Source organism: Balaenoptera ricei, chromosome 7 (assembly GCF_028023285.1).
Source record: "Balaenoptera ricei isolate mBalRic1 chromosome 7, mBalRic1.hap2, whole genome shotgun sequence".
Taxonomy (NCBI): Eukaryota; Metazoa; Chordata; class Mammalia; order Artiodactyla; family Balaenopteridae; genus Balaenoptera; species Balaenoptera ricei.
The window spans coordinates 115,152,623-115,176,755 of record NC_082645.1 but is presented as its reverse complement, the minus strand read 5'-3'; the positions used below and the strand labels follow the sequence as shown (position 1 = coordinate 115,176,755).

At 45.3% G+C, this 24,133-nt stretch overlaps 1 protein-coding gene, 1 non-coding gene and 1 pseudogene across 4 annotated transcripts in view; all 3 read right to left on the bottom strand.

Annotated features, from left to right (window-relative positions):
- ATG16L1 (autophagy related 16 like 1) overlaps positions 1-23,047 on the bottom strand; it is a 43,550-nt gene extending 20,503 nt beyond the window's left edge. Inside the window, exons 1-11 of one of the 3 annotated variants that reach the window (XM_059928957.1) lie at positions 22,781-23,047; positions 19,086-19,179; positions 14,330-14,435; positions 13,560-13,633; positions 12,447-12,698; positions 8,707-8,772; positions 6,217-6,303; positions 5,482-5,538; positions 5,217-5,264; positions 4,485-4,587; positions 1,817-1,922 (exon numbers count right to left, since the gene is read on the bottom strand). In XM_059928957.1, the coding sequence (XP_059784940.1) occupies positions 1,817-1,922; positions 4,485-4,587; positions 5,217-5,264; positions 5,482-5,538; positions 6,217-6,303; positions 8,707-8,772; positions 12,447-12,698; positions 13,560-13,633; positions 14,330-14,435; positions 19,086-19,179; positions 22,781-22,895 (1,108 nt within the window). In that variant the 5' untranslated portion in view covers positions 22,896-23,047. The remainder of the gene's footprint in view (positions 1-1,816; positions 1,923-4,484; positions 4,588-5,216; positions 5,265-5,481; positions 5,539-6,216; positions 6,304-8,706; positions 8,773-12,446; positions 12,699-13,559; positions 13,634-14,329; positions 14,436-19,085; positions 19,180-22,780) is intronic. The other 2 variants (XM_059928958.1, XM_059928959.1) reach the window with 2 other exon arrangements.
- On the bottom strand, positions 3,230-3,505 carry LOC132369397 (small Cajal body-specific RNA 6). The gene has a single exon (XR_009504376.1). It is a non-coding gene; the product is annotated as a small Cajal body-specific RNA 6 (non-coding RNA).
- Positions 11,152-11,727, bottom strand: LOC132368746 (large ribosomal subunit protein uL22-like; annotated as a pseudogene).
- Positions 23,048-24,133: the final 1,086 nt, after the last annotated feature.

Sequence of the window (24,133 nt, the reverse complement as noted above, 5' to 3'; positions counted from 1 at the left end):
GCTACTCTTCGTTGCGGTGTGCAGGCTTCTCATTGCGGTAGGTTCTCTTGATGCGGAGCACGGGCTCTAGGTGCGCGGGCTCAGTAGTTGTGGCGCATGGGCTTAGGTGCTCCGCAGTGTGTGGGCTCTTCCCGGACCAGGGCTCAAACCCGTGTCCCCGGCATTGGCAGACGGACTCTTAACCACTGCACCACCAGGGAAGCCCAAAATGTCTATTCTTATGATATGGTTTTGTTTTGTAAGTTTCAGCAATTATCACTCATAAGGTGTTTCTGGGTAAAACAGCACAAATTTTGATGGGTTTCAAATAGCTCTAACTGCCAGGGATTTAAGTACTGAGTCATTTTCATGAAAATCAAAGGCCAGGGTAGACAAGTTGGGTGCTTTATATGACAGCGTGTTCCAGCAAAGGGATCAGTGGATTGCTCTCGCTCTAAATACATCAGCAGTAGTAACACAGGGAGTTCCCTGGGCAGCCCATAGTCCGCAACAAGAGAAGCCACCGCGATGAGAAGCCCGCGCACCACGACAAAGAGTAGCCCCCGCTCGCCGCCCCAACTGGAGAAAGCCCGCGCGCAGCAACGAAGACCCAACGCAGCCAAAAATCAATCATTCAATCAATCAATTTATATATTAAAAAAGTAGTAGTAACACACATGCTTCTTCAGCAGCTCTACAGCTCAGAGGAGGCCATTTTGGAAAAAGCAAGGCATTTGCAGTCTTAACACTCAAGCTCAGGTCCCAGGTTCCACGACTCCCTGCCCACATAAATCAACCATGTAAATCAAGTAGTGTCTCTGAGTTTTCATCTGTCAAACAGGGGTGATACCCACCTGTCTAACGGCACAGGGCTATTGTGAGGATCAGAGGAAATAAAGTAGAGAAAGGTATGATGGTGCTATTTATTGTTGGAGAGTGAGCATGTATGTGCTGCAAGTACAGAAACCGGACAAAATGGTTCCTATAAAACCCTTCAGTCTATTTGACCCTGCCTTATTATTATTATTTTTTGGCTGTGCTGTGTGGCTTGTGGGATCTTGGTTCCCTGACCAGGGAATGAACTCGGGCCCTTGGCAGTGAAAGCCTGGAGTCCTAACCCCTGGACTTCCAAGGGAATTCCCTGACCTTGCCTTACTAAAAATACATGTATATTTTAACTGACTATCAAAATGTTCAAAGTGGGCTATGCCCATGTTCAGAATTTTGGGAGAGGGTTTCACTAACTCCCATTTCCTGTTTTAATGCCATCCCATTTTGAGTACTCTGAGGTCATTCCTGAAACAATGTCTAATCAAAGAGACTGAGTCTTGATTTTAGAATCCTTGTCTAATAAGCTATTTGTTAAATACATTTTCCTAGATGATACATCCCTCTGTTTATTCTCAAGCTTAGATACGATGTCAGTCATTTTTTGCTAGGCTATGGCCACTGGCATTATTAAATGCATAAACCACAGCTTGATGTGTAATTTAATTGTCGAGTCCATGACTACAAGATTTTTTATTTTCCTTCTAAAACCTGTACTATCCTGGAAGATCCCCTGGTCAGTACGTATTTGAGAAAACACAAATGCTAACGTATCTGTAACTCAACAGCACTCTCTAGTCACTACTTGGAAACCGAGAGCAAACATCTATTTGGCTGTATCAGCTGTAAAGGATAACTGAGAGGGTAATAATGCTTTGGTCAGATGATTCCTCACACAAAATACTGTATGTTTCAAGAAGATGAACAACTCAAAGACTGCGTGAAAGCAAGGCCAACCAGATGTCACCAACACAGCTTCTTTCTGTTTCTCACTCCAGCGAGATCTCACCTCCGACCACTTCCCAGAGCTTCACCCTCCGATCCATGCCTCCCGTGGCCAGGAGCCGGGAACCCGGACTGAACTGCACGGCATTGACCTCCCCATCGTGAGCGTCCTGCAAGACAAGTGCCCTGTTTCAAACCCAACCCCTGTCATTCCCAAGAAGAAAGGGCCCAATACTGACGAACACTCTGGACCCCTAACCAAAGGTTAAACACCTGTCATTAAAGAGGGGACCCAATCACAAACTTGGGTTCCTAGCCCAGGGTCTCCTATGATTCTATTATCATTAAATTCTTATAGCTACAGTTCTTTTTAAACACAGTGCAACCTTCTTAAAAAGCATTCAAAATCTGTGTAAACTAACTGCCTAAAGTTTGTCTTTGCATTAATTTTCCTTCTTCTAAGAATAATGTAATTTCAATCTATATTGTACTATGATCTTAAGAGCTTAAAAGTAAGCCTATGATTAACTGCCTCTTCTGGTCCAGACTGCATTAATACCACATGTTAAACTACGTATCAAATTAAGATATAGCATGGCTTCTCATGACTTAAAAAAAAGCCTTTTCTTTTTTTAAAAAGCCTTTCTTTTGGTCTCCTTAATACGAATACATCCTGGTATGAGTAGATGCCGCTCCTACCGCCACCCATCAGTGTTAGAGTAGGATCCCAGGTAGTTCTTTCCGGAAACAACACGGCACTACATGTACTAGCAGTGCAGCCTCCGCCAAGTTCCTTCACTTCCCAAAGCCTCAGTTTGCTCGTCTATGAAAATGGACTTCTGCAGGTTTTGTGAGCTAGGAATGTGCCCGACCATGACTCGGCCTTTGACAAAAGCAGCAGGTGTTATTTTGGCAGAACTTAAATTCTTCATAGGGAGATGTCTGAGAATGGCATCCACATTGGAACACATGATCTGAAAAGGTGGTGGCATTTGTGTTCAAGATGAGAAAGGAAACCAAACAAAAAGGACCCCATCCTAGAATGGGAAGAGAGAATACTAGACGTGACTATAATCTCCTAAGAGACCATGGATACTGAAATATTTATGAATGAAATACTTTGAGATTTGCTTTAAGTTGCTCCAGCAAAAGTGTGGGCAGGGGCGGGGGACCCTGCAATACATGAATTATAAATACTAGATCCTTAAACCTGCCATCAATCACTTGCCTAAAAGGTCATTTTGGGAATACAAAATCTGATCTTCACATTTGCTTGGGACTGAAAAAGGTGCCTGAAATATTGAGAATGTGACTCATGAACTGACTGGAATATAAACATGATTTATTATTACTTTGCTTGATCTGCTTTCTCACCACCCTCTCGTGTCCCAGTGCTGAAAAGCTGTCTGACGGGGGCTCAAACTTTTTACCTCCATACAGTGCCGTTTTCTTTTTAATGAGGCCTTTCGACTTCGGAGGCCTCAGATTGAAAACTTCAGATCACGCGCCGTCACAACCACGGCTGCCGCTCATCAACCTCCTGTGCGGCCGGTTCTGTCGGATGCTTGTCAGCTGTGCACTGCTCACTCTCAGAAACACACGCTGACAGAATCCCAAATTATCAGCTGCTCCATTACCCCACACACATGACTTAAATGTGACAGGAGGGAAAAAATGGGCTGCTGGGAGCTGAGGGCAGGGAAGGCAGTGTGACGTTAAGTGCAATCAGACCTTTTACCAATCATCATCGGCCTCCGAGGTGCCCAGGCCTGTTAGAGAATCACTGGAGTGGAGTGGGAAGGGGTCTTAATGGTCCCCCGTCCAACTCCTCATCCAGAGCAGGACTCTCTTTACAATGACCAAGGTGGCTAATCGCTCAGTCAGTGCATTGTATGGAAATAACTATTAAAGTTCCTCTTCACGCCTGGAAATGAAAGCTGCCCTCATATAAACTCTATCCCATTTTTACAGCAAGCCTTTCTCTCCCCGAACGTTAGCTCCTCCAACTCACCCCACGCAACCCAAGAGTTAACCCAACTATTTGGGCTTTGCTCTACTCTTCCGTCCCCCACCCTATTTGCCAGCCCTGAGCCAGGGACTCTACAATTCCCCAGGCCGGTTGCATGTCTGCTCAATTACCCCAGCCAGGATCCGGATTATCCTTTAGTACTAGGACCCAGCTCCACACTCCAGCTGACAGCCATGGTATCACAGTGGCTTCTGCCCAGGAGTGTCTCCGGCTTCCAACTATGTGCTCCTAATGGTCAGAAGTCACATGGACCTGAGTATAATTTGTGAAGCCAAGAGCTGCCCTACTGACCTTCCAAAACAGACCACTGACTAGAAACTCTAAATTGGAGCCAACTGGTGACAACAATTGCATGAATTATTCTCTAATTCCTCACCATCCCAAATTAGCTCTCCCCTCCCCTTGCCCCACCCCCTCATGCTACCCATCCTCTCAGCCAGCCCTACATTACAGAGGGTGGCTGCAAATAAATTCTGTTCTCTGAAGAGAAGCAAAATACACTAATTTTACTTACCTTAGCAAAGCAATTTTGCTTTGCTTATCAAAATATAATCAATCCTTTCTATCAGACAGCCAACAGGTGTAAAAGTTCCATATTGACAAAACAATAATAGAAAGCTTAGCTGCAGCAGGAGAAAGGGTCCTTTGTCAGGCTCTGTTTCTTTATGAAGCTTGGTGGGCTCTGGGGATAAATCATACTTACGAAGACACACACTGCAGTCGTTGGCACCCTCACTTCTTTACTAGAACCAGGATGAATATCCGTGTTATCCTGGGGAACTGGAAAGGAAGACACAGAGCGCCTCCTAAGAAGTAACATAAAGGAAAACATCAGGATTGCACAGGCTTACTGTCCACCAAACTCTCAGAAGGGATTCAAAGACATCTTTTATCAATAGCTTCTTTTCCCTTCTAGACCCTCCAAACCACAGAATGATTCCCCAAATCAGAAGCAACCTCACTCAGTGACAACTGGAAAGACAGTCAGCACTTACCTGTACTCTCCTTTTCGCTAACTCATGGACTCCAAAACTCAACACTGAAAAGCAATCCTGAACAACTGCTGCCCCCGTCAATAAACAGCTACAGATGTTCTCAACTTAATGTAACCGCTAGCTCAGAGGGAGCGCGTTGGTATTTTCATAAAACTATTTTAAGATGATTCCTATGCCTGGTTACCATCATCCTCAGCGTACACTTGTGGTCAAGGTGGAGCTGAACACATGCCAAAAGAAAGAGCGACCAGGGCTTGATTACTGTACAGAGCTCAGCCTATTCGCCCGTCTCAGAGGGCTGACAGCGTTCCTAGGAGCATGCAAAGCGTCCTGGTTATTAGCACATGTACACGTGATGAATGGGGTAGTGAAGCGGTGATCAGCATAATTATCAACGACCCACACTTGCATGCTGGGCTAAGAGAGGATAATATTTTCACCTGGCAGCATCAGAAGAGTGATGTCCCAAAAGGGGAGACTCGGACAGACTAAAGGGTAAGGCCAGAGATCAGCACGCAGCGAGATTAAGAGAAAGGAAGTTGAGGAAAAAAGGAAGAAGCTAAATGAAAAGCTGAAATTAAGGCATCTGTATACTCTGCACTGAAATTCTGGCGCACGTTTAAAAAACGACAACAAATCATGTACATGTACTTAGGTATATTTATACACATATTAACAAGGAAAGGTGAAGGTTTTCTAACCTACCCAAAGATATTAGTGATAGAATCCAGAAGGCCTCCAGCAGGCTGCGAGAGTCGCTTACTAAAGAGGAGGGGAGGATAGGTTTAAACCTTAGAAACATTTTGCCCAAATAATCAATCAAAAACAGTCCACAAAAGTACCTGGGAGTGTGTTTCCCACTGAGTTCCCAAACCCCAGCCGAGAAACCCCTCACAGTACTGAACCACCAGAAAGCATTGGGAAGGTAGGAGGGAAAACCCAGCCTTGAAGTTTCAAAAGAAATATGGTTCCCTAGCACTAAATTAACTTCCCTGGAAATAATGCTTTAGATGATGAACTGTCTAAGTGACCTAACGACAACTTCTAGTGGTTAATGACCAATCCCATTCTTTTCATCCTGTTTTGGCAAATTAAAAAAAGAAAAGAAAAAAAACCCTGGAGCCCTAGTAAGAATTACACAGTACGATCTAAACAATCACCCTGCCTAACAAGGTCCATCTTTCAGAAAGCCACTACGCTTTTTTCTGCTTCTCTTCACAGCTGGTGGCGGCACTAAGGGACGGCTAGCCTCCTATTAAGCAGAGGTGACCCGAGAAAGACGGAGACACCCTGGAGCCCGCGAGCCCCACGGCTGAGTGAGCGGGGCTGCACGTTCCAGCTGGGGGTCCGGGGGCGCCGCACCGTTCCCTGGCCCTGCCCACAAGCATGCTGCCGGGCTGCCGCTCGAGCTCTCCGCCCCGGCACAGCCCGTCTACTCACGCGGCGGCTCTGCTGACGGCCCGCACCGGAGAGGCCTCCTCGGCGTGATCGGAGGTTTCATCCGCAAGGACTTCAATGTCGTCATCCCTGGAAAGAAGGGCAAGTGGCTGAGTCTTTGATTCTGCTCAACAGGAGCTCTGTGATGAGTCTGCAAAGGCTGACCCCAACACCATTTCCTGATCACACAGGGCCTATGTGCCTTGGCTGTGACACAGGCGGTCAAGGCTTCTCTGGAGAAACAGGAGCTGCCACCTGAACAATAGCGTAGAAACAATCTGTTCAAGTCAAATCCAGAAGTCCACCTGAAAATAACTTTAGAAGTGAGCTTTTGCTCTTTTTAGGTCTAACACAGCTCCCATTTGGAAAGCAATGAAATAATGGCTTATTAAGCCTATAATCACATAACCAGTACTAAGGTAGATTTTTCTCATCAGAAGTCTGGTTTGTAGCTAAAGGGCTCCCGCATGCCAACAACTGGACTGCAGCACTAAGAAACAGTTCCCATGAGACGGGCTGAATAACGTAGAGGATAGCTAGGGGCAGCTATGGTGTACAAGAAAATGCCAGGATAGGGAGAAGATCCAAGTCAATAGGAAAATGGACTGCTAAAAGGGCAATGAAGTCAACGGGTACATAAACAACCCAGTTCTAAATATTACTTTAATAGTGAAAGACAGGAAAGCAAAATCTAAACATAATTCATTTTTGCCTCTGGGTATTTGAGGCTTATGTTTAAGCATAACTCTGGGTATTTGCTGTTTCTGACATTTTAGAGAGTCCATTATATTACACATGAGATAATCAAGTCACAGGACCATGCTCCTTTGCTGGTGTTTATCCCACCGGATGCAAAGCTCCTCTGGAATTCCCCTTCCTCCTTGTTTTCCTGGTTGCGGGGAAGGTAAGTAATTATTTTGGTCTTAATGACCTCCTACCGAGTTGCGACCTTCATGGAGGAGTAAAATAATAAAATCTAATAACCCAAGACTTTATTACCAAATGTTTGGATTCATAAGAACTTGAGAGATTTTTCCATGATTAATTATCTGGGTTATGTAAATGTATACTTCAGAACTTGTTACCAAGCAAGTTAAACCAAGTTCAAGCAAATTTATTTTCCTTGGCTATTGATTCTAGGATCCCGTGTAACTGAACCCAGTCTTGGCCAGGATTAGAGGAGAACAAAGGCGGGCCTGAAGACAGAGAACAGGCTGGGCTTTCTTCTCTTCTCAGTTGTGGTCTGCGGGTCACTTGTGTCCGCACAAGGGTAACAACAGAACAGCAGAGATGGCAAGAGTAACAAACATGAGCTGAGCCTATGTAAATGGTTTGTTTAAGATAGAGTTGTATAGTTATAAAGGTACTTGGAACAGTGCAAAGGCCCAGGACCACGAGAAAATACCAGCATCTGGTAACGTGTTATCAAAACCTTTCAAAGGTGTTAATGTCCTTTCACCTAGAAACTCTACTTTTAGGGAAGAACAGAGATGAAGAACAGGCCTTTACAGTCAAACACCCTTAGGTTTCCACCCTGTCTCTGCCATTTCCTTTGTGATTTGGGGCAGGATGCTGGACCTTTCTACACCTAGTCACCTGTTTATGCTGGCCAATAACAGGCAGACAAATGATGCTTTTATAAGCTGTTATTTTTAAGGAACCAAATCTCATTTCCAGGTCAACTATTTAGCTACTTTGTAGCTTTGGGCAAATACACCTGAGATTCATTTTCTACATGTGAAGAGTATAGAAATTATGCACATATGCTACATCTAAAGCAAAGGCTTGGTATGAGATTTGTTTTCTTATAAATCAAGACCTTTGTCTGGCAGATGACTCCTGAGTGAATTTAAACCACTCCCCTCCATTTACAAGGAAGCAACCAACATTTAAAAAAATAGAAGATCATAACTCTAATACTATATTCCAGAATCTATTTCAACGAGGGAGAAGACCCCACATCCTGAACCAGAGCAAAGGGAATTTAGTCACTAAAATACCCACTGCTCTGAAAACAAAGCTTCAAATCTCAGGGAAGACCCTCCACCCAATTCCAGATTAGGAAAAACTCCATATTGACTCAATTGTCTTGGTCCCAGGAGATCCTAGTTTTTACTTAGGCTTCAAAGGTTTGCCCAAGCTCCACTTGAAGCCACAAACCAAGAAGAGAACAAGAGACAGAACCGCAGCCCAGCATCACACTGCAACAGCTCCAACCAGAGGGAGAAAACAGGTCAGTCTCAACAGGAAAACAGCGAGGCTGTCACTGGTTAAGGGTGGAGGAAGTCAGAATTCACACTCACAGCTAATGAGTATAAACTGGAACAACTTTCTGGAAGGTAATGGGTGTTTTTTATTTTCTGCCCTAAGTCTTTTAGTTTTCCTTCTACAATTTGTAAAATGGTTTTATAGAAATAGAATATTATAAGACTATTTCAAAATAGCACATCAAATTACTACGAGCATAGTTTTGATTTGTACATCTCTACTCACTGCTCAACTGGTAGAGGTTCCTTTGCTGCTTCTGCGAGCTCCTTCTGCAGCCGGGCTTGCCGCCTCCTATTTAAAAAAAAAAAAAAAAAAAAAAAAAGCCCACTATTTATGTCTACTTAAATAAAGCATGGGGTTTTGGCTCTCAAAAAACTACTAGTAACACATTTGAATATTCAATGCACTTAAAGTAACAACTACCCTGGGCAAAGATAACTAAAGTCCCAAATCCACAACTGTAACTTCAGTAAGGACCCTATTATAATGGATTTCAGAGCAAAGTCCTAGGAGGGATTAGAGAGAACAGTGAACCAGCAAGGGAGAAGCCTGCCTGTGGAGACCCAGGGCCTCTCAGGACAGAAACATGCATCAGGTTTATCCAGGGTTAGTCATGGTCGAGACTTAGTTTTCTGAAGTAAACATTCTCACACTAACATACCAAGAGCATGAATAATAATAAAAATTTACTTGTACCTGGCATGGTTTTATTATTTTACAGAGTTTAACTCATTTAACACTTATAACAAACTTTTTGAGGTTAAGTACTATGATTCCCATTTTACAGATGAGGAAACTGAGGTATAGTGAGATTCTTGAGTCATCAAAATGTACAAGGCTTCAGTTTACTAGGGCTGGACACACAAGTCCTGGCTGCAGCAAAATTTTAATGTGGTCAGCAGTCGCTTCCACTCTCTCCCCTCTCAGAACCATTTCTGTCTTTCCTTCCCAAGTCCTCAATTCAGGAGCTTCCTAACCTTTAAACCTTGGCTTCCCTCTCTCTTCCATGGCAAGTTCACCTCTGTCAGTTTTGCCCTCACTGTGGAGGACCCCCAACACAGAACTCTAGCACTGCTACTGAGCTCAGGTCAAGAGTTCTGATGGAATTTTAAAAAATTTTTCTAAATTAAAAAAAAACTTTCCTAAATTTTTAAAAAAGTTTCTGCCATAGTGATAATTCTCAAAATAGGGCAAAGTCCTGTAGGTGGCACATCAGAATTTGGGATGGGATGAAGCTCTAGCTTGAAAAAGTGCCTTACACTCTTAATCTTATACCTGGAAGATGAAGAGTCAGTTTTACAGGACAAGTGACAAAAATTACAGGTTAACCAATTTTTCTTAGCTGGAATAGATGACCTATAAACTGTCTTTGAGGGGAAAGCAGAATCCTGGTGCGGGGTGTGTAACACTCCTCTAAAGGAAAGGCACCTGTCTGCAAGGAGTGGGTAAAGGACAGAGCTGGAGTCACGGGGAGAAGAAAACACCCGCAGCCCAGCCTTCGTTACAACAGCCGACAGGAAACGTCCTTCTTTAACACTGACAGCTTCTTACACAGCAGCCACCGTGCCTGCCTGTGGCAACACACCCCAGCCTCGCGGGGGAGGCGGAACACAAGCAGCTATTTCAAAAAACAGCGCTCCACGATGACCCAGGTAAACAAAAGCTGCTAGGAGAGGAAGGACATCTAATCTGGGAAATTGGCAGGAAGGGGGAAGGCTTCTAAGGAGGAGGAATTAGTTGAGTCAAGTAACGAAAAGAATCCCCAGGTCCCACACATGCAATCAGATGGTAATACGTGCAATGGCATATTCCTAGGAAAACATTCCAAAGGACAGAACAAGGGCAGGTATGTAATATGCCTCACTCCCCATTTTCACTAGAAAGTTTGGGCTGTTCTTGTCCACGGTGATCACCAAGGGCTCTCCCTCTGCATAACCACACGCCTGCCCACTTCTCCCTCAGGCAGGCTCTCAGCCCGAAGCCAAAAAACTTCCAGGGAACCCCGGTGTCCTTACCACCCCTAAGCTGCCTAAGAGCTCCACATATAAGCCACGCAATTTTACTTAAACATGAGACAGAAAGAATATAAGGACAGCTCACTTTTTCTTAATACAGACTTAAGACATATATATATTTTGAAAAGACTTTGCAAAATCTCACTGTATGAAAATATCACAATTTCTTCCCCCCACCAAGGGATATACCGCTTCTAATTTTTCACTACTGTGAATAATGGACTATCACAAAATTGTACTTGTGAACGAATCTCATCACTCAGGATGAAGTCCAACAAGTGGGAACCATTTTCAGGTGCCTGCCATCCCCAGGGCCCTCCAGGGGTTAGAGAAACAGCCTTCACATCAGCAATGTGAGGGGCCCGTCCCACCTTCCTCCCAACAATCCTTTTTACCAGATTCACTGAGCTCGTCCACTTCTTTTATGAACTATCTATGCTTTACATCCCTCTGTCTGAATGCTCACCTGTTCCTTACTGACTCTATACTAAGGATATATATTTTATAACAGCATAGCCTATTTGCTTGTTTTATAGTGTTCTTCGATGTTAAGAAACCTACAATTTTTATACAGTCCATTCTTTATTACCATTACTTTTTTTTTTTTTGGTGTTTTTTTTTTTTTACTTTTATTTGCATTTATTTTTTACAGCATTTACTCCTGGGCCATAAGTTTTTGTTTCTTCAGTTTCTTCTGGGATATCTTTTTCTTCGGGGCAACCTCCCCTTCTGGTTTAGGAACAATCTGTTCTCTTTCAGTAAGGATCATCTCAATGTGGCAGGGACAGCTCACGTATGGGTTGATCCGACCATGAGCTCTGTAAGTCCTGCGCCGCATCTTGTCGGCTTTGTTCACCTGGATGTGCTCAATGACCAGAGAATCTACATCTAAGCCCTTAAGTTCAGCATTACTCTCTGCATTTTTGAGCATGTGCAGTAAAAATTCAGCACTCTTTTTGGGCCACCAACCCTGTGTCCAGCCTCACTGTTTGGCATGGGCACACCTACCAACTCCACCACAGTAACGACGGAACAGCACACATTGCTTCTTTAAAGTGACATCCTTCAGATACTTGGTGGCTTTTCGGATATGCATACCCTTAATGGCCTGGGCAGTTTCACAAGTGTTCTTAAAGTGAACACGAAGATTTGAACCTCCTGACTTGCATGATTTTGTGGGGTTTTCTGGGTCAAGTGAATAGCGAACCATTTTGAGAGGTCACCTCAGGCCACTTACTGGAAAAGCTACCATTACTTTTAATGTTTAGAAAGTCCTCCAATACTCCTACTTAGGAATTTTTCATAAAACAAACAGCAGAGAGTAACATTTTTTACTTCTACCTTTTGGTTTCCGTTTTTACACAGATTTCGAAATCTTTTTGCATATATTATTTGGTAGGATTAGGGCTCTTTGTTATTCTTTAAAGCTCTTTCCTATTCCATGTATTTATTCTTTTAGATAAACTACAATAATCTTTTCAAATTCTAAACTACTGATGTGGGGATTTAAAATCAAATGTTCTAATCTTTTGAATTCACTACTAGTGAGGTTGGCCCACGGTCTTCTTGTACACTAGCCAGAGTTTTTGCTATGGGTTGGAATAGTTTTACAAAATGGGGGGGGGGAGGGGATTATAAGCTTTTTCTAATTCTGGTTTAATTTACACTGTTCAAGAACTAGCTTTTCTCCTTGAAACACGGAAAGAATTCACTGGCAAAAATAGCAACGGGCCAAAGCCCTTTTGGGAGGTAATCCTTTGCTCAGCTGTAAAAGTGTTCTTACAAATGCAAATCTCTTTTATACCCACCATTGCTATTTCTAATTTTGTTAGTGCTTCCTGGTGCCCCCACCCTGTGGTCAGAGCTGCCAGGTTGGTTTCCTTCTTTTCTAAGAACTAGGTTCGACTTTATTAAACAATGGAAATCACTGACTGCCGATTCATCTCCCACCTCGAATCCTTCTCATTCTCTGCATTTAAGCGATTAGCTTCCTGGGCCTTCTCAGCCATCCATCTGGTGACCAGCTCCTGGTTCTCCTCAGTAGTTTTCCTCAGTTTCTCCTCCAGGGCAGTGAAAGTGATCTGCAGGGCATCATATTCATCCTTCAGGGTCTGGTTGGCTCTTTCAAGGTCCTGAAGCTTAGTGCGTAGTTCCAGGCACTCGGTCTCGAGATCAGAGATGGTCTGTAAGCATTCTGCAATTCTGAAAACACGACGGGAGAGGGATACTGCACCAGAGCTGTGTGAGCTTGGGCGCCAGCAAGGACCTCAGCCCTCAACAGCAGGCACCTCACTTGGCCAAGCCCAGCCCCAGGGGTTTACAGGACAATCCCATTAATGGAGAGGAAACACCTAGGGCAAAGTTCATCCAGACTATGAATGACTAGTTAAAGTACCTTTCAGAAAAGCAGGATGGGAAGGAAGAGGGAGCTTTTGATGCTGAAATCACGTAGTAATGGGAGATTAAAAGGAGGCTGGGTATCTTGTGCATTCCACCAGCTCTATCACTCACTGAGTGTGAACGCCTGAGCTGGCCCCCCACCCTTCTAAGCCTCTAGCGAGCCCTCTCTGCGGAGCAAGGGAAAAGGCACAGATGAAACCCAGGCTCCCCTCCAGCTCAAAGATCCTAGGATTGGGAGTCCCTGTTTATCTTGTCCGGTAGGCTCCTCCCAGATCAAGAACAACCCTGCCCACAAACTCATCCCCGTTCCCAAGGGCCGGGCACTCGGCTATCTTGGTCCCATCCCCATCACGGAAGACACCCACTCCCCCAGGCAACGGCCGTGGGGGTAACTGTGAATGCCTCAGGGACACTTCCAAGAGCGAAGCTGACTTCTCAGGGGTGTGCTGGGGCCCTGGAGGACGGAGGGCACTCTTCTTGCCTTTTCCATCCTCAGAGGGTAGAAAAGGACCCCAGCTATGTATGCACAGAAACGAAACTTGTGCTGAGCCCAGTGTGGCTACTGTTTGCCACCGATCACCACTGGCCCCGCTCACAAGAGTACAGTAAAACAGGCAGTGAGATCCCATGACCAGTCCCGAAGGAAGCGTGCTCTCTACTCACCTGGCTTCATTCATCTGCATCTCCTTGTCCTTCTGCTGCATTTGGTTATTCAGGTCAATCACCAACTGAGCTAACTGGGGGTAAAGAAGAACACTTTCATAAACAAGAGATTTTAGGACTTCAGTTGGAAACTCATAATTGCGGGTTACTTTAAAGAAAAAACAGGTGCCTGTGCGGTGGGGCCGAGGCACCAAGAAGAAACGAGCTGGGTGGCTGAGAGGAGAAGGGCCAGCGGGGCTGCCCTCCCTGTTGAAGGCAGCCTTGGGTAGACAAGCAACGCTCCCGGCGACTGCCAGGCTCCTGCTGAGAACGCCCGGCTACCCCTCCACCCCAGCTGCCTTTTCTGACTCTTTAGCTGATAATCAATTCAGCTGAAGTGACGGTAAGTTGCGCTTTTTCATAACTTGCCATTAGACCACCACCCAGCGTAAACACAGCCCAGGACTTGATTCTTCCTAATGAATTTTTCTGAAATTGCAGGTTTCACGCTTTATGAAGGTATTAGTTAAGAGTTTCAGTCAATCAAGGAGTAAGCTTCTTTCTTTTTATGTTTCTCCACTTGTACCCTCGTGCCATCTTGGAGCATGACAACCTGGTTATCTCAATGGCTTGCCCGCCTGTTGACAGAGGTCTCGCATCTTTTCTGTTGTTTCATTCCCACAGATAGAGCTGGTGATGCCGTATGTAGCCAGGATGGCTGCAAATTCCAGTGGGCGTGCCTGCCCCACCCCCCGACCCCCAAGACAGACGAGGAGAGGAGCTATCTTTACCTCCCCACGTTTCTTGTGTAATTCAGTCAGTTCTTCTTGGTGTTTAATCCTCAGCTGGGCCATTTCTTGCAGCTGACTATCATTCCACGCACCATCATGTCCAGGACTAAATGCCCCAACCAGGCAGATGAAGAGAACGTGCAAACAAGAGAAAAAAAATCAGACCCCAGACCCCTTCAATTAGGCACTGGAACAATAACTTTAGAATTTCGAACATGTACATGACAACATAGCCAAGAAAGCAGTTCAGTTCTCCAGGCCAATAGTGTTATAAGTCACTACAAACCTAAAGTAGAAAGTAGGAGATGTGAGACACAGGGTAAAACCAACCAACCACAACCCATACCACCAGCTGCGTCAGGAATAAAGGATGGGTTCCGGAATAAAGTTCAGGTAAACGGGGAGGAGACAACAAGGCCCACTCACCCGACACGTATCTGAGCGCCGGCTCTGTGCTAGGCACTGTTTTGGTGCCTAGCGGGGAGAAGGCAGGGAACAGGAAGCTCTACAATCGGCTAAGAGTAGACAGACAACAAATGAGTAGATGGATGGAGTCAGGTGGTGAGATGTGCTGTGAAGAAAAACTAAGCAGTGTAAAGAAGGGAACAGAGCGACAGGGCTCCTGTTCCACGTGGGGTAATCAAAGGCATCCCGAGAGGTGACACTTGACTGAAGACTGGAAAGAGTGAGGAACAAGCCATGCGGGCCCGGGGGCGGGGCCCTGTGAGTGGAGGGAACAGCAAGTGTTGGAGAGGCTGGGGGCAAGTGTGACCGCAGCGCCCGGGGCAGGGGGTGCAGGGAGGATCGGGGAGGCCACGCAGAGCCTCGCAGGCCCCCGAGGACTGTGGCTTTTCCTACGCATGACTGGAAGCTGCCGAGGGTTTTGAGCAGAGGAATGACTTACGTTTTGAAAGGATCGCTACAGTTGCTGGGTGGAGAGCACACTGCAGGGGTTAAGGGCAGAAACAGTGGGACCCGTTAGCAAGCTATTACATATTCCAGACTCAGAAAGTGCAGATCAGGACAAGGTGACGGCAGCGGAGGCGGTGAGACGTGGTCAGATCCTAGCTAGATCCACTCTGGAGAGACTGCAGGACTTGCCTTTGAATTGGTCGCGGGGAATGAGAGAAAGACAGGAGTCAAGGATGACTCCAAGGCTTTTGGCCTGAGTGGCTGATCAAAGGTAGGCGTCACCTACTGAGGCAGAAGGACTGGGGCAAGAGGTCGGGGGAGGCCTGAAGAGTGAGTTCACCGTGGACATCCAAGTGGGCATGTCAAGTGGAAACTGCATATTGTTAAGAGTCTGAACTTCAAGTAAAGAGGCCCAAGATGGAGGCTGACATATAGAAGCTGTCAGCAAACAGATGTATCTAAAGCCATGGACAGAGCTCAGGCCACCTCAAGAGTCAATGGAATTTGGGAAAGTTTGCAGGTGTTTGCATACTATCTCAGAAATAGCAGCAGGTGAACAGAACTGTGGATTTGTAATTCAGGAGAGGGGGTCTTGGCTTGAGCTACAGGTGTAAATTATCAGACTACAGTGAGTAGCTGAAACCACTGCCCAGGGAAAGCACACAGATGGAGAAAAGGAAGATGGCTGGCAAACTAGGATGCCACGATCTGAAGCGGGGGCAGGGGCACCATCTCTTCCCAATGACCGATAAGAAATAAAGAGGGAAAAGGCAGCAGAATGACGCTCCCTCCGAAATCTACCCTCCATCTCTAAAAGCATTTTTCTTACATGTTCTAAGATACATTAATATTGCATTCTTTGAGGCAACATAGTGCTTCCCCAATCTTGGCCCATGAACTAGAAGCCAAGAGACTAGAAAGCGGCACATAAGGCTTCCCTGGTGGCGCAGTGGTTGAGAATCTGCCTGCCAATGAGGAGGACACGGGTTCGAGCCCTGGTCTGGGAAGATCCCACGTGCCGCGGAGCAGCTGGGCCCGTGAGCCACAACTACTGAGCCTGCGCGTCTGGAGCCTGTGCTCCGCGACGAGAGAGGCCGCGATAGTGAGAGGCCCACGCACCGCGATGAAGAGTGGCCCCCGCTTGCCGCAACTAGAGAAAGCCCTCGCACAGAAACGAAGACCCAACACAGCCAAAAATAAATAAATAAATAAATAAATTAATTAATTAAAAAAAAAGAAAGCGGCACATACCTTATAAGAAACCACCCTAAATTAGGCAGAAGCAGCAACAGGCCTGGGTGAGTGACTGCATATGGGGATTAGAAGGAAAAGAAATAATTTTTATCAAATCCCCTTATTTTAATGCAAAGCAATGTGAAATATGCACAACATAAAACTAGTCTGTTCCTCCAGGCAGCTGAAGAGAATCCTGAGAAAGGCAAGGATACAGGGCACTCATTCCTCTGCTCAAAGCCTTTTACCACCTGCAATTTTATTCACAATAAAAGTCAAACTTCTTACAAAAGCCCAATAACAGTGCTTCACTAGGCAGAAAAAAAAGAATCACCTAGAGAGTAGGTTTTAACAGATTCTTGGGCCCCATCCCAGAACGATTCATCAGGTCGACGAAGAAAAGGGTCAATAATCTGCATTTCTAACATGCTTCCGGGTGTCTCGGATAGTTCACAAGGACTGAGTAGCCACTAAAGCAGTGGTTCTTGTATGTTAGAGGTCATCAGAATCACCTAAAGCGTTCTTAAAACAAGACTACTGGGTGCCACCCCTAGAGTTTCTGAAACAGGAGCTCTGGGGTGAGGCCCAACATTCTGCATTTCTAACAAATCTCTGAGGCTGCGGTCTAGCAAGCATACTTAGAAAACTGTTGGAGTCAACTATTTCCCAGGGACGAGTTTCACTTTGATTTATTCAGTAAGCAAAGGGATTAAAACACTTAAGAGAGGAGTCAGATAATTGATGAGATAAAGCTTTTTAAGCACAGTGTGTTTTAAGATTAATTAGAGTGGGATGGGCAGGACTTGAGAGCCCAGAAGAGAGAGATAGCAGCCAATTAGATCCCCGTCTTCTGTGAATACCTGTATCCTACTAGCACACACCTCACTGAGCTACTCTCCCCGACGAGGCTCAGGTCCTTGCGAACAAGGACTCTTGGCTTATTCATCTCTGTATCCCAATGCCTGGCCCACACTGTAGTCACAAAATGACTCAGTGAACGAGACCCCTGCCATAGTCTAGGAATGGAAGCATAGATAAGCAACGAAGCTGGTGGCACACAAATGCAAATCAAGGGACAGATGCACAGGACACTGTGGGCAAAGAATCAACAGGCCCGGGTGACTGCAAAGGGGGAGGGGCAGGACACCAAGGGAAAAAGGAATCATAGCTGACTTCTGGAAAATAAGGATACCATTAATAGAAACGAGGCAGTCAGGAAGAGGCCTGACTGTGAACACAAGTTTGCAGGAAGGACGGACTTCCAGTTAAATTACCACCCCAGTGATACTCAGTTAAAAGAATGTTGTATATTTATTTATTGTTACCTTTCCAAGCAAATGAGTTTCGCTGACAGATAAAGGATGCAGGAATACAGTCACCAAGAGGCTAACCAGATAGAAATAAAATGTTTCAAGTTTTCAGTTGACTGAATTTAGATGAAAAAGGGCGAAATGGATTCTCTACACCTAAAGTTGACCAGAACACAGCAACTAATATTTTAAATCCTGCGGAAGGCCTCCCAGGACCACAGCTAGGCATGATCTCCTGAATTGTTCTTAAGCAAAAATGGAACCTAGGCCGGGCCATCTGTTCCTCTTTCTACTCTGGTCTGCCTGGAGACCATCTCGCCAGATGAGGGAACAAGGACGGCAAGATAGCAGATATGGCTATAGGAGTAAATGAAATAAGCTACACCCAGCATTTCTGTTTTTCCCCTAAAATCCTAAATTACCATCAACTTTGTTTTTACAATTGCTAAATGTTAGCTGATATGCAAAAAAGCTTGTAGATTTTAGAGCAATAATGGGTACTGTTCCCACACAAACCACAGAATTTAATATGCAAACGTGATGAACAAATGGAAAAGGAGGACAGTAAGACTCTAGAATGATTGCATTTAAGCCGCTCTGATGAAGTATGGCTTTAAGGTTTTTTTGGACCATGACCCTCAAAAAGAGATAGTTTACATGAATGACCCAAGTAAAGATACTAAACTCCCCACCATGAACACATACTCACATATTTAGTGAAGCAATACTTACCCTTCCTATAAAATGCAGATTTCTGCCTAATCTTTCTTAAAAAAAAAAAAAAAAAAAAAAACTTTCTGCAACCCACTGGTTTGACCACACACTAAGATACGTGGAAACAACACTGAACTGAAAAGGATCACATAGACCTGTAGCGTTTATGTTTACAGGCCAGTCAATCCTGTACTGACAAGATCTATGTAAATGTGCTCAAGAATGCTTACTTGTCTGATTATTTAGAAAAAGTGAACCCTGGTAGGCTACAGGAGGAACTGGCCTGGTTACTCGCCTTAAGCAATTTCTCAAGCTCACATCGTACTGATGATGAGCCTTCTAGGTGGGTAGCTACGTACCTTCAAAAAAAAAGTTAAATAGTTAGTTATTTGGCTTCAGAAGTTTTTATTTGAAAGGAACTGACAACAAGTGGAGCACAAACACAGTACTTGGTTTGCTTCAGAATCAGGGAAGTGACAACTGAACGGAGACAAATTTCAATTAAAAAGGAGACACAAATAATACAGGATAGTTTCAGAATACCTTATCTCAGGAGACACAAATAATACAGGATAGTTTCAGAATACCTTATCTCATGCCTGTTTGGTATGTCATGCTTTTCAGCTTGTAGCTTATGGGCCAGCACTGAATGAAGATCTGACTTTTCCAGCAACTTGTTATCTAGCACAGGAAAAAAAAAAGTTATTACAACCCAGGTATGCTTTATTACTACTTAACATCTTATAAAGATTTGGACCAAAGATATAACCAGAAGATGACTGGGTAGGTTTCACTTTTACGAGGTATCAAAGTACTAGGCACTGTTCTTTACCACCGATTACAGCAATCGTCCAAACTCCAGGAACATGCACTCCTTAGACACTTCCTGGCCCAAGCACAGGCAGCCCAGACAAAGGAACCTATGAAAAATCACTCCGAAACGCCCCTGGTGCCCATGCTTTCTACTCCCACAGCTACCTATTTCTACCTGGGAAAGAGGCAACAAACATACCAAAACACAATGGAAAAGTGAAGTGTTATGCACCTCTAAGTAACACAGGAAACCTTTACCTTATTATATTTGGAATTTTTTTTTAAAAGATTTTTTTCACGTGGATCATTTTTTAAAAGTCTTTACTGAATTTGTTACAATACTGCTTCTGTTTTATGTTTTGGTTTTTTGGCTGCGAGGCATGTGGGATCTTAGCTCCCCGACCGGGGATCGAACCCACACCCCCTGCACTGGAAGGCCAAGTCTTAACCACTGGACCGCCAGGGAGTCCCTGGAATATTTAATCTAAGATCAGGGCACTAGGGATACAAATACAAACCAGAGTCCCTGACCTCAAGGAGCTAAAAAAGTGTAATGAGGGTGGGGGTGGGGGGGAGGTCAAGTATAAAAAGGAAGAGTGAACTTTTACTCATTTTCTCAGATGGTTTCACAGGTGAAGACGACAGACAGTCCAAGCAGAAGGTCTAGAGAGCTGTTCAGTAAGTGGCTAGAAATAAAAGTTTGCACCAACACATGAGAGGGCAGGATGAGAAATTCAGACCTCTTCTTACTGGCAACAGTGAAACAACAGATTTTAAAAGCAGGCAGTGACATGAACAGGTACCATTTAGTAAGAAGTCAAAGATTATTCTGAGGTTCCCTGCTCGTCCAACTGGGTGCAAGATCCTAACAGGCCAGAGAACACAGGAGCAGAGAGCTCAAGGAAGAAAATGAGTCCTTGGAACTTAATAAATGTGTCAGGGAACACAGGGCAGAAATTCAAAAGAAAAGTCAGGGCAAGAAATGACATGCATGCAGGGGGCCAGTGAGATCAGAAGTGGAAGGGGGTGCACAAAGCAGAACAAGAAAGTGACCACAGGAAACTTACAGAAAACCCACACCTGACGGTGGCTTTCACAGATCCCAAATGTCTGAGATTAGCGTTGCTTCACAGCAAAAGTTGGAGAGGGTTTATGCTAGTGATTATTCCTTTTAGAATAGCTTATCTCTCCTCTTAAAGAGTTGAGTCCTACTTGTTGATATCTAAAAATGGAAATCCTGGGCAGAAAGAGAAACACTATCTTCATCAATATTAATTTAATAAATTAGCTCAAGAGGACAGGGAAGTGATTCCAACCTTGAATGTTCACCAGTGTCAAAAGGCTCTAATAAGATCTTCAAAATGTTACAGCTAGGTGCCCTGTGATATCGGGTCTTTCAAAGGACATGAGGTATTCAAGAGGGATCCTTCTTAAAAGTTCCTCTCACTCAAAGGCCACCTGCTGTCCCCATAGCCTCTTTTCATCTTTCTCTTCAGGCTCAGAGGCAGGACTGAACAGGAAACTCTGGCTGACTGCTTTGGGAAGCGAGGAATGAAGAGGGAGGCTGTTCCACAGTCAAACTAGAAGTGATCTCACAAATGTCAATCCCCTGCCTCAACTGCAGATTTTAACAGGCCAAGGTTGTCTTGCCCTCTCGCCCCTTCTCTCAGCCTCCTCTCCTAGCCCCCGGGGAATGCATTACTCACTATAGCTGTTTTAAGACGTGTTCCCTCTCCAGGACTGACCTGTCTTTCTGACTTTCCTCCAACATCCTCCACCCCTTCAAGATGTCCATTTCCAAAGTGCAGAAAAACATTCAATTGTGTCAATTTGATTACAGGCACCTTCCATTTATAGACAATTACGTAGATGGCTTTCAAAGCACTTATATGCACAGCACTGTGTTTATGAAGCAGGCAAGGCGAGCTTCACCCCTATTTTATAGATGCAGCAAACCAGACTCAGGTAAGTGAGGCTGGTGAGGGGAGTGTCATCAGACCTCCAACCCAATTTGACTTTCAGTGTGTATTAGCTTTTAAAGAATAAGCATATGATGAAATACCCGATGACCTGAATTTATGTAACCCATAAGGAATCGTTTCAACAAGGAGTTTCCTGTGCTTCTGGCTTTCTGAAACAGCACTGGGCTGTCAGACTCTTAAGAGTGTAAGGAATTAGCACAGGAGTGGCACATTCATCATCTCCCTTTTCTCCCCATTTTAGTTAAGAGGATGGGCTCAGTGAAAGCAAGGAAGGCTGTTTCTTGGGGGACCCAATGAGAAGGGCTAAAGTGCAAAAAAGTCAGGAGCCATTAAGTCTGTGTCCAAATCCAGGCCCTATCCATTAATCTGCTGTACCTCCCCAGAGAAATGACCTAATCTCTCTCAGTCTCAATTTCCTCATTTGTATAAAGGGCAACAGGACCTGCTTCATAGAATTTTCGGAAAGGTAAAGTGAAACGACACATGCCAAATATTTACGACAGCACTCAAGCTTGTCTCTACCTTAGAATTACTTGGGGATCATCAAGAAATACTGACACCTGTGTCCCACCTCTATTACTGGGGTTTCATTGGTCTGGGATGTGGCCTGGGCTTTATAATTTTTTAAAGATCCCCACCTGATTCTAATGTGCAGGTAAGTTCAGGAACCATAAATTTAGCACAATCAGAATTCAATAAAGGGCACCTACTATTACACTGAACTGCATCATCAACATGATTTGAGATTTGCAGGCTTACTTCAAGGGGTAGACGGAACCAGAGGTCCGAAGAGTGCCCAGTTTCTTCCCCCAAATGTGTCGTCAGTTACGGTAAAATGGGGCGGGAGGCAAGGAAATGCTCTTTAGAAAGCATCTAAGGGCACAAACACTTTTGTACTCAAATTGCAGCAGCGGGGGTGGGTGTGGGCCACCTCTTTCACACTGAAGTTTTCAACAACAGTAAAGACTGTGATGTCCCAACTAAAAAGTACGTTAAGACTCAAGATGTGTAATATGTAATAGTCACAGAACACCAAGGTGGAGGAAGAACAACAGATCTTCAGGAGTGAAAGGCAAACATTTCACTACACTCTGAAGACGACGGTAACGGAACGAGTTACTGCTTAAAGTCAGTGCCCGTTTTCAGTAACACGATGCCCGAAACAGAATGTTTCTGGAACCGGCCTATTTAAGTACACAAGCATTGTGTGAGCTGCTGGGATTTACAAACACAGACGTGAACGGTGCCTGCCCGTAAACAATACCCAATTGAGGAGGAAAACCCACCACAGTCACACCCAAGAATAAAGTGAAAGAGGAAAAGATCTAAAAAGGCGTTTGGGGGTCCAAGGCGCTGGGTACCCGGGGCGGCCTCAAGGCGCGCGGGCGGCGCGGCCTCGGGTTCCCGCTGGCGCCCCGCATGCCACGGCTGGGCCCGCCCGCCCGCTCCCGGGGCCCGCCCGCTCCCGGGGCCCGCCAGCCGCTCACACTGCAGGATGATCTCTTCGAACGCCTGCCTCTGCAGCCGGTCCCGGCGCCTCAACTCCTCCGAGATGTGGCGCTTCCAGCGGGGGAAGACGGCGGCGCGGAGGCCCGACGACATGTCGCGCGCTGCCCCGGCGCCTTAGCGCCGCCGGTTCGCACGGGGGCTGGCGGCCGCGGCCCGCACCATGAGGCAACCAGCGGGCGCGGGAAGACCAGCAGCCCCAGGGTTCAGGTCCACGAACAGGCCTCCCCCGATGCCATCCAGGACGGACTTCCGGCTCCTGACGGAAATGGCTTTAGGACAGAGCCAGAAAGCCCGCCTCCTCGTCCGACGTCTTACGCCACACGCACGCACGTGTCCGGCGCCGACTCAGGGCGCTGGCTGATGATAGCATCCCGAGGCCGGAAGTGCCGGCAGCAGAGATGCGGCCGCTAGGAGGCGCGCGGCCCACGTTGGAGGCTCGGCCTTGCGGGGTCGGGGGCGGAGGAAGGAAAACGCAAAAGGGAGGCTTCCGCCCACCTGCTGTTTCTTTTGCTTGCTTTTCCCCGTTTTATATTTTCTTTCTTAGCCTGCCTCCCTTTTCTTCATGTCAGTTTACAAGCAGAAGTAAACTCCCCACATGGTAGCTGTGTGACTATAGATGAGTGACAGCATCCCTAAGCCTCAGTTTCCTAATCTGTAAAATGGGGAAGATCCATAAACCGGGAAGGAATGATACCTATCCCACAGGATTGTCGTGAGGATTAAAAGTAATAACCTATATAATGCAATTCACACTGTGCCTGTACATAGTAAACCTAACCTTACCTAAACACTTGGTATCCTTTGAAGTCCTAACCAAAGATTGGTTGCTTTAAGCAAGAGCAACCCATTGACCTTAGAAAAAGGTTTTTTGCAATAAAGAAATGGAATGCAAAGAACCGCTAAAGAAAATGCGAATAGATTAGCTATGTAAATCATTAGAAGCCTAGAAATTATCTATGACCTAAAAGTAAATGGGTCCTTAGAAGGTCATTTAAGGGTTAGGGTACAAACAGGATTTTGAAAGAGAAAAAGGACAGTTTGCCAGTAGATGAAAGCGGAAGATGAAAGACAGACTTGGGAGAAGATGACATCTATCAACTCAGTAGAATGGGAAACCTTGGTCTGTAGTAGAATCATCTGAGTTCCATCTGCCTTTAACAAGTTAGTAAATTTATTGCATGAAAATGGAGCCGGACAAAATAGGAGGCAGAAGAGAGGAAAGGAATGTCAGAATCTGCCTTCTCTTTCAATGTGTCTCAAGTCCAGAGGAGGATCCTTCACAGACAGATAAGAAGGCCTTTCCTCTCCTGTGGAGCCCAGGAGTAGGACAG